Below are 10,488 nucleotides of genomic sequence, written 5' to 3' on the forward strand. Positions count from 1 at the left end.
AAATCTTCAGTTTTGAGAGAAAAGAGAAGCAGCAAAGTTTCTCTGGACAGAATTAAAAATGTTGTGATTGGATGGAATTAAAAACGCTGCTGTGACTGGATGGAATTAAAAACGTGTCGCTGTGACTGGATGGAATTAAAAACGTGTCGCTGTGACTGGATGGAATTAAAAACGTGTCGCTGTGACTGGATGGAATTAAAAACGTGTCGCTGTGACTGGATGGAATTAAAAACGTTGCTGTGACTGGATGGAATTAAAAACGTTGCTGTGACTGGATGGAATTAAAAACGTTGCTGTGACTGGATGGAATTAAAAACGTTGCTGTGACTGGATGGAACTAAAAACGTGTCGCTGTGACTGGATGGAATTAAAAACGTTGCTGTGACTGGATGGAATTAAAAACGTTGCTGTGACTGGATGGAATTAAAAACGTTGCTGTGACTGGATGGAATTAAAAACGTGTCGCTGTGACTGGATGGAATTAAAAACGTGTCGCTGTGACTGGATGGAATTAAAAACGTTGCTGTGACTGGATGGAATTAAAAACGTGTCGCTGTGACTGGATGGAATTAAAAACGTGTCGCTGTGACTGGATGGAATTAAAAACGTGTCGCTGTGACTGGATGGAATTAAAAACGTGTCGATGTGACTGGATGGAATTAAAAACGTTGCTGTGACTGGATGGAATTAAAAACGTTGCTGTGACTGGATGGAATTAAAAACGTGTCGCTGTGACTGGATGGAATTAAAAACGTTGCTGTGACTGGATGGAATTAAAAACGTTGCTGTGACTGGATGGAATTAAAAACGTTGCTGTGACTGGATGGAATTAAAAACGTTGCTGTGACTGGATGGAATTAAAAACGTGTCGCTGTGACTGGATGGAATTAAAAATGTTGCTGTGACTGGATGGAATTAAAAACGTTGCTGTGACTGGATGGAATTAAAAACGTTGCTGTGACTGGATGGAATTAAAAACGTCGCTGTGACTGGATGGAATTAAAAACGTGTCGCTGTGATTGGATGGAATTAAAAATGCGTGGCTGTGATTGGACAGAATGAAAAACGCGTGGCTGTGATTGGACGGAGCGGCAGCTGTGGAAACATCTGTCTGATCTGAACATCTGTGCAGGTTTTGCAGCTTCATGTTGAAAAGTGGAGGTTTAATGAAAAAAACTTTCTGAAGAGTTTCATTTAGATTTTTTTCTTTGTATTTATTATTATTATTTTTTTTAATTTTATTACTTATATCTGTGTATTATTTTAATTATTTCTATATACACAGTTAATGTTTTAAATCATTTTATTTATTTATTTTCCAAACTGCTTCTGTTTTTGTTTTGTTTTTTGCATTTTGTTAGTAGCATTAATACATATTATAGTAATTAATTTATAAATGTTTCTTTTTTTCCTCTAAAACATTCAGTCATGGTGTCTTATTTTTCTCAGTGTTTTACAGAAATCTTAATATAATAATATCCATAAATGTAGTTGGTTTTATTTCATTATTTTCCAGCGGAGTTCATTTTTATTTATATAATTATTCCTTCATTAAATTAAAGATGCATTTGTCTGTCAGGAAATTATCCTCACTTCTGTTTGCTGCCGGAGGAATAAATCCGATTTCTTTCTTTTAAAACACTAAATTAATTAATTTATCATAACTTTAAATATTTTTAATGCCTTTCAGTTTGTATCAGTTTATGTTAATATTCATTAGAAGTATCTGCTTTTTGTCTGTTTGGCCTGTATTTTATTTTATTTTATTTTTAACAACACCACACTGATTTAATTAATTTAGTTTTATTTTAGTTACTTAAAAACAAAACAGCAAATAGTTCCTTAAATATCCTGTAACCTGTACATTGTTTGGTGGTGGTTCTTTTTTTTTTTTTTTTTTTAACTTTTATTATTTTTTTTAAAATTTTTTATTATTACCAGTTTGATGAAGGATTCTGTTCTGTTCCTCATGGTTTAATGGTCTTCTTCTTCTATTATTATTATTATTATTATTATTATTATTATTATTATTATTATTATTATTATTATTATTATTATTATTTTTATTATTATTTTTTTATTATTACACATGCGACATTTCTTTAAATGTCTTAAATGTTTTAATATTTGTCATTTCTTAAAAACCTTTTGGAGCTTTTTTTAAGCCACAGATTATTTCATTGGTTTTTCTGTGAACAAATTGAACGTTTTCATTTTCTGATCATCAATCAAAGCAGCTGCTTCCAATAATCAATCAATCAATCAATCAATCAATCAATCAATCAATCAATCAATAAATCGGCGCTAAAAGAAAAAAATCAGCTCAGAGCGACTTTCTGCTGCTGCGACACAAAAACCTCGGATTTAGTTTAAAAAATGGTTTTAAAAAAGACAGAAAATTAAAAAAAAATAGCCTCAAAATTCAATCAAGAGAAAGTAGGAGCATTATTCATAATAATAATAATAATAATAATAATAATAATAATAATAATAATAATAATAATAATAATAATAATAATTTCATTTTCTTTCTTTTTTTTAGGAAGAAAAACCCAGAAATCTGTGAAACATTTCGATAATCTGAAGTTTAGCATTGCAGATGCAGGATTATTGATAATAATTAACATTAATAATTAACATTAATTATAGGAACATCTCAGAGAAACTCGATCAGACTGAAGTAAAATAGCAGCAAAGTTTTCTGACAATTCTCAGCAGGAAAGAAAAAAAGCTGCAAAAGTCCCAAAGCAGAGAGAAAATATGAAATATCTGCATTTTAATAGGTGGAAAAATATGACTTCTAATTTAAAATGTTTCCGATTCAGCAAACTTTAAGAAATGCGAAGAAAAGAAGAAAATAAGAAACGAGCTCCAAGCTGAAATGTGTAAAAAAAAAACAAAGAAAAACAAAAAAAAAAAAACTAAAATTTAAAATAACTGCAGCGGAAAACATCAAATTTCTGTTTAAAATGTGTCCAAGACTCAAGTTCTGCAAGAAAATCAAATAAAACTGAAAACAAACAGTTTAGATCCGCGTCTAAATGTGTTAATAATGAGAATACTAGCAGAAGGAAAAGAGAAATAAACGAATTATTACAAATAAACTTAATATAAACGGGAGAAAATGGTGTTTTCGTGTAATAAATGGTGTTTTTCCTGCTCTATTGTCGCATTTTACCTTTTATAAATGTGTGAAGTTGAGATTCTGCAGGAATAAATTCAGTAAAAGCAGCTGAAACGGCGCCGTCCAAACGAAATGGAATAAAACAAAACACTGAAGAACACGAGTCAGAAATATGAGGAATATAAAGAAAAGTGTGATTTTTAAACGCAGTAAATGGATTTCCTGCTTCTGTGTTGTTCAGCTGCGATCAGGTCAGAAAATAAAAAAACAGAAAAATAACTGCAGAAAATCGGATTAGGAGAAATAAATTATTTTCTTGTTAAATGTGTGTGAAGCTGACGGAGAATAAAAACTATTAACACTCTTTTAAAAACTGAGAATTAATTCGATGATTTTAGAGAAATTCGTTTAATTTTCCTGCTTCTTTTTTAAACGTTTGTGAAAAATAAAACTGTAAAAAACGAAAACAGCTCGTGAATAACCCCGTGAATAAACGGCAGTAAATGCTCCTGACGTCCCTCAGCGGCTCACCTGTGAAGCGGTGTCCCAGGTAGCGGCTCCGCAGCACCCAGGGGTAGAAGCTCAGCGCGTCCCGGTGCTGCGGGCTGAAGAAGCTCTGCGGAGGGATCTGCAGCGGGTGCAGCGGCAGCCCGCCGGGGCCCTGCGTGTGCGTCCCGGGCTCCTGCAGCACCATGTCGGGCCCCGCGGAGAACAGAGTCCGGCCGCTGCCGCCCTGGAAGCCGAACACCCCGGCGGCGGCCGAAGGGTGCAGGGACTCCGGGAAGCGCAGCGCCGTGGGCCGGATGGGCTCGTCCCCGGAGCCGCTCGCCTCCTTCCCGACCAGAGACTCGATGGTGAAGCACTTCTTGCCGCTGCCGTGCTGGAACATGGTCGGAGCTGCGGACGGAGCTCGGTGGAGATACGGTGTCGGACTGGGGCGGCTCAGGCTCCCAGTGTTCCCATCACACTCTCCCCGCCGGTGCGTAACGGCCGCGCGCACTCCTGATCAGTGCACCTGGCGGCGGCTGGACTCCCCTCACCTGTCCGGGGCGGCGCCGCTGCTGCGGGTAAAAACTCCCAGAGAGGCTCCGGTCCTCCGGTGCTCCGGTAATGCGGGCTGCTGTCAGTCGGTGTCTCCTCGTGCGTCCTGCCGCCTCATGCTGCACCGTCGGTGTGTGTCGGTCCGCGCGCTGCCCGCACATACCTGCCCTGCCCTCCCTGCCAGAGGTGCGCTGAGCATGCGCACAGAGGGCCGCTCCCACAGCCATTTTGTGGCTGGAGGAGGAGGGTGAGAGGTGAGGATGATGATGAGTGACAGGGATGAAGAGGACGAAGATGAGGTCATTAATAAGATGATTAATAATCAGCAGTTTTTACACAACAAACAGAAAATCAGTAAGCTCAGGTTTGTTCTTTTAAAAAGTAAAAAATACATGAACAAAATGATTAAAAGCTTCCAAACATAAACAGATCAGGAGGTCAGCTTGTAGTTGTGTCTTTCTGTGGTCAGTTTGTCTGCGTGGTTATTTTCTGTGTCTTTGTAGTTGTTTTCTGTCTCTTTGTGGTTGTTTTCTGTCTCTTTGTGGTTGTTTTCCGTCTCTTTGTGGCTGTTTTCCGTCTCTTTGTGGCTGTTTTCCGTCTCTTTGTGGCTGTTTTCTGTCTGTTTGTAGTTGTTTTCTGTCTCTTTGTAGTTGTTTTCTGTCTCTTTGTGGTTGTTTTCCGTCTCTTTGTGGTTGTTTTCTGTCTCTTTGTAGTTGTTTTCTGTCTGTGTGGTTATTTTGACTGTATTTTTTGGATTGTTAAATGTCTCTTTATAGTTGTTTTTAGTGTTTTTGTGGTCATTTTGTGCCTTTGTGGTTGTTTTTTTAGCGTCTTTTTGGTCATCTTGTGTCTCATTGCGGTTGTTTTTAGTGTTTTTCTAGTAATATGTTGCTTTGAGTTTGTTTTTAGTGTCTTTGTGGTTGTTTTTAAGTGTCTTTTTATCATTTTGTGTTTCTTTGTGGTTGTTTTTAGTGTCTGTTTGATCGTCTTGTGTCTCTTTGTCATTATTTTTGTGTGTATGTGTAGAATTTTGTGTTTCTTTGTGGTAATTTTTGTTTGTATTATTTACAAACTTGTTATTTTTACATATTTGTAAGCTGCTAATAGCCGTAGAGTTTCTCTTCTAAACAGACCGTCACGCTGACTTGTAACTGACAGAACAGAATAAAAGTTCTTCTTAACGTGAAATGCTTGAAGCGGCTTCGTGTCCTCGTCAGCCTTCGTCCGGACGTCGACCCTCGCCGCCTGGACTCGGCTCGTCCTCAGCAGCTTTGGGACCTGGAGGACAAATGCCAGCCCATTCAGGAGCCTCTAATTGTGGCCCTGGAAGCCCCACAAAGGCCCCCTGCCTGGGCCCTGAATGAGCCGCCCTGCAGAGGCCCGTGTGAACCGCCGAGCTCCATCCTGCCTCAGTATGTCGCCCCCCCACCCGCTCCACATGCTAATTAATGGGCCTTCCTGGCAGCTCTGGATCCCGCTCGCCTTTGATTGAAGGCGGCCATTAGCATCTATTAATTTTGCCTCTGGCGTTTTATCGCCGGCTCTGAAAGGGGGAATTAAGTGGTGTGAGTCATTGTGAGGCTGAGTTAAAGTGTGATTATGGTCCGGCGGCCCGGAGCCAGCTAACTGCTGCTAAGCCCTCTTGAAAGTGAAGGGGGCGACTCCTCTCATTAGAGCCCAACAACAGGACGATATTAACCGGAAATAACTGCACATTTCTCTTTTAATCTCGCCTCGTTATGTGAAAAGGGCACTTATAAATGTAAAGAAAAGGGGGGATGTGGAGCGACGAGGCCAAACAGCCACAGCGGTGATACAGTGGTTCAGCAGACCGACGTCACTTCAGAGTTTTTGTGTTTCGGCAGCTTTTAATTGGACGAAGACGAGCGGCTGGAGGAGGTCGGACAGAAAGCAGCAGCAAAGAAAAACGTGGTCGAACATGTACGGCTGAAAAACCGAAGAGTTAACCGACAACATGATGATGTTTTCTGATGAGTCAAACTAAATCTCAGACAGATTTTAGTAAAATGGGAGAGAAATTGGCAAAAAAAATAAAAATCGGAAGCAGTTTAGTAACAATATGATGCACAGATTGACAAAAATCTGAGAGAAATCTTAGTAAAATCTGAGACTAATCTTAGTAAAATTTGAGACTAATTGGTAAAAATTTGAAAGGAAAAACAGAAGATATTTTTTCCACATTTAATCTGGACTTTTTATCTGAAATATGCTATTTGATGTCAGGCAAAATCCGAGACAAACTGGTAAAAATCTGATGCACAGATTGGCAAATTTTTGTAAAATTTGAGAGAAACTGGTACGAAATGTGAAGCAGTTTGGTAAAAAAAAAATAGGATGCAGCGACTGGTAGAAAATTTGGTAAAAATCTGAGACAAATCTTACTGAAAATCTAAGGCTAATCTTACTAAAATCTGAGAGAAATTTTAATGATCATTTAGCCTCTAATTGTGTTATTTTTTGTCCATTTTATGTCTCTTTGTTCCCATTTTGTTTCTTTGTATTTTCTGTCCTGTTTTGGTTACTTAGTGTAATTTTGTGCCTATTCATGATTATTTGTGTTATTTTTTGTCTATTTTATGTTTCTTTGTGCTCATTTTCTGTCTTTATTAATATTTTCTGTACTTTTTTTGGGTTATTCAGTGTAATTTTAGTGTAACTTTATTTTTATTTTTTCTGTTAAAAATTTTTTTTTCACCCTTGTATATATTGTAAATAAAGCTGCTGTAACAATGTAAATTTCCCCTGGAGTGGGGAGAAATAAAGAACTTTATCTCTTATCTTAATTTTGTGATCATTTTGTGTCCCTTTTTGCTCAGTTTCTGTCAGTTTTAGTCATTTTATGATAATTTTGTGTCCGTTTATCATCGTGTGTCATTTTGTGTCCATTTTATGTCTTTGTTCTCATTTTCTGTATCTTTATCAATATTTTCTGTATTTTTTAGGTTATTTAGTGTAAGTTTGTGATCATTTTGTCCCTTTTTTGTCATTTTTCCTCTTTGTGATGGTTTCATGTCATTTTATGGTAACTTTAGTGATTTTATGGTCATTCTGTGTCCTTTTATGATCATGTGGTCTCTGTGTGTAATTTCATGCTCAATTTGTGTCATTTCAAGGGGAGTTTGTGAAGTTTAGCTGTCATTTTGTAAAATTTATGACAATTTTCTGAAAGTTCATGCTGACTTTCTGTGATATTATTGCTGGTTTGTGTGGTTTTGCAAGATTTTGTGTGATATTATGGTTAATTTATGTGATTTTGTGGCTAATATGTGTGATTTTATGGTTATTTTGTGTGATTTTATGGTTATTTTGTGTGATTTTATGGTTATTTTGTGTGATTTTATGGTTATTTTGTGTGATTTTAAGGCTGATTTGTGTGATTTTATGGTTAATTTATGTGATTTTCGGGCTAATTTGTATCTCTTTGTGTCCCTCATGATGTGTGATCCTTCCTTTCTGCTTGGTGTCCTCACAGTGATAGTAAACTCTCAGCAGGTTGCAGCTCGTCGCTCTGATCCATAACTTCCTGATCTTTGTGAAGTGCAGGCCAGAGGTGGCGGGCCCCGGGGGGCCTCCAGGGGCCTCCAGGGCCTCAGTATCAACACTCACTACATGGTGCTGCTCAGCCAATCACAGCTGGCCTTCTGTCATGACCTGTGTGATGTCACCAGGAAGTCAGAATGAGCAAGAATGTAAACAAACGTCTGCAGCCTGTGATGCTGTGTGTTTAATGTTAGTGTGTGTTTAGTGTGTGCTATTAATGTGTGTATTTAGTGTGTGTGTTATTAGTGTGTGTTTAGTGTATGTTTTATTAGTGTGTGCTATAAATGTGCGTCATTAGTGTGTGTGTTTAGTGCTTTTAGTGTGTGTTATTAGTGTGTGAGTTTAGTGTGTGTTGTTAGTGTGTTTGTTATTAGTTTGTGTTTAGTGTGTGTGTTTAGTGTGTTTTTAGTAGGTGTGTTTAGTGTGTTGTTAGTGTGTGTGTGTTTAGTGTGTTGTTAGTGTGTGCTGTTAGTGTTTGTGTTATTAGTGTGTGTTTAGTGTGTGTTATTAGTGTGAGAGTTTAGTGTGTGAGTTTAGTGTGTGTTGTTAGTGTGTTTGTTATTAGTGTGTGTTTAGTGTGTGTTTAGTGTGTGTGTCGTCCTGTGAAATGTCTGTCAGGTTCAGTGCAGAAGCTTCCAGCAGCAGTGAAGCAGCCAATCAGAGTGTGACAGACGAGCGAGAGTCCGACCATCTGTAGGTGGACTGATGCCGACACAGACACACAGACACACACAGACACACACACAGACACACACAGACACACACACACACACACACACACACACACACACACACACACACACACACACACACACACACACACACACACACACACACACACACACACATACAATTAGCTTTCTATTCTGCTGACTTGTTATTCCATTAGCCTGTTAGCTTGATATTTCATTAGCCTGTTAGCTTGTTATTCCATTAGCCTATTAGCTTGATATTTCATTAGCCTGTTCGATTGTTACTTAGCTTGTTCATGATCGTTAGATTGTTAGCATGTTAGCTTGTTAGTGATTGTTAGATTGGTAGCATATTAGCTTGTTAGTCAGTTAGCTTGTTAGATTGTTAGTAGTGTGTTAGATTGTTAGTCAGTTAGCTTTGCAGTGATTGATAGACTGTTAGCTTGTTAGACTGTTAGCTTCTTAGCTTGTAAGCTTGTCACCCTGCTAGCTTGTTAGGTTGCTAGAATGTCAGATTGTTAGTCTGTTAGCTTCTTACATTGTTAGCATATTAGCTTGTTACATTGTTAGCATATTAGCTTGTTAGTCAGTTAGCTTGATAGATTGTTAGCTTGTTAGATTGTCAGCCTGCTACCTTGTTAGATTGCTAGCATGTCAGATTGTTAGTCTGCTAGCTTCTTAGCTTGTTAGATTGTTAGCATATTAACAGGTTAGTCAGTTAGCTTGTTTGATTGCTAGCATATTAGCATGTTAGTCTGTTAACTTGTTAGATTGTTAGTCTGGTAGCTTCTTAGCTTATTAGATTGTTAGCATATTAGCTTTTTAGTCAGTTAGCTTGTTTGATTGCTAGCATATTAGATTGTTAGTAAGTTAGCTTGTTAGATTGTCAGCCTGCCCGCTTGCTAGGTTGTTAGCATGTTAGTGTATTAGCTTCTTAGCTTGCTAGCATTTTAGATTGTTAGTCAGTTAGCTTGTTAGATTGTTAGCTTTTCAGCCTGCTAGCTTGTTAGATTGTTAGTCTGTTTGCTTCTTACCGTGTTAGATTGTTAGTGTGTTAGCTTCTTAGCTTGTTAGCATGTTAGATTATTAGTCAGTTAACTTCTTCGCTTATTAGATTGTTAGCTTCTTAGCTTGTTAGCATGTTAGCTTGTTAGCCTGTTTGGAGCTGTAAGTTTTCAGATGTTTGGACAGCAATCAGCCTGAAGATTGATCTGGATTCTGCCTGATGGATCTTTGTGGTTAGCTATAAAGTTAGCTGCAGATGTTTGCTGTTTTCTCTCTGTGTTTTATTAGTCATAGAGTGGATATGATTACAGCTTCTCCAGTTCAATTTTTTGCTAATTGCTCCATAATAGAAGCAGAATCCCCCACGTTCAGGGGCTGAAAATTAAGTGTCGCCGTCACATCTGCTCCCGAGCCCTCGGCGTCTAGAAATACGTGTGAACCCGCCCGGCCTGCTCGCTCACCGCTACACACCTTCCACCGTCCTGTGTTCCTGCTGAGATAAAGCTTGGTAGCCACTGAGCGGGGAATTAAAGAATGAGTGCTGCTGGCGTCTATTTGTGGCGCGTCGAGGTGTTTTTTCTCCTCACTCACCTCCAACAAAAGGTGAAAATTGCACCCGGAGGGGAAGAGCTTGGAGGAGGAAGAGGTGCAGCTTCATCCTCCCCTCTTTGTCTCTGCTTTGGCTCGTCACCCACAATCCACAGCTGGACTCAGGGGCCAAGTGCCGGGGCCCCTAGCGGCCCCTAGCGGCCCCCAGAGGCCCCGAGAAAAGAACATGTTAGAACAGAACAAAGCAAAGAGATACTGTCAGCAAGTTTAATAAAATATTATCATCGCAACGTGAGATGAAAAATGACCTGAAAGACTGAAAACGGCTGGAAAGACACGCAAGACGACGACAAAGAGACACAAAACAACCACAGAGACGCAAAACAACCACAGAGACGCAAAACAACCACAAAGAGATGCAAAACAACCACAAAGAGACGCAAAACAACCACAAAGAGACGCAAAACAACCACAAAGAGACGCAAAACAACCACAAAGAGATGCAAAACAACCACA

General features: G+C 38.8%; 1 protein-coding gene across 1 annotated transcript; it reads right to left on the minus strand.

The window, feature by feature from the left end:
• Positions 1 to 624: 624 nt before the first annotated feature.
• Positions 625 to 5,571, minus strand: LOC111585390 (homeobox protein EMX1-like). The gene has a single exon (XM_055016741.1). It carries the CDS (start codon positions 4,011 to 4,013, stop codon positions 3,519 to 3,521), a length of 495 nt encoding a protein of 164 aa, XP_054872716.1. The 5' UTR covers positions 4,014 to 5,571; the 3' UTR covers positions 625 to 3,518.
• Between the last annotated feature and the right edge of the window lie 4,917 nt (positions 5,572 to 10,488).

The sequence above is a fragment of the Amphiprion ocellaris genome, chromosome 13, assembly GCF_022539595.1.
Source record: "Amphiprion ocellaris isolate individual 3 ecotype Okinawa chromosome 13, ASM2253959v1, whole genome shotgun sequence".
NCBI lineage: Eukaryota > Metazoa > Chordata > Actinopteri > Pomacentridae > Amphiprion > Amphiprion ocellaris.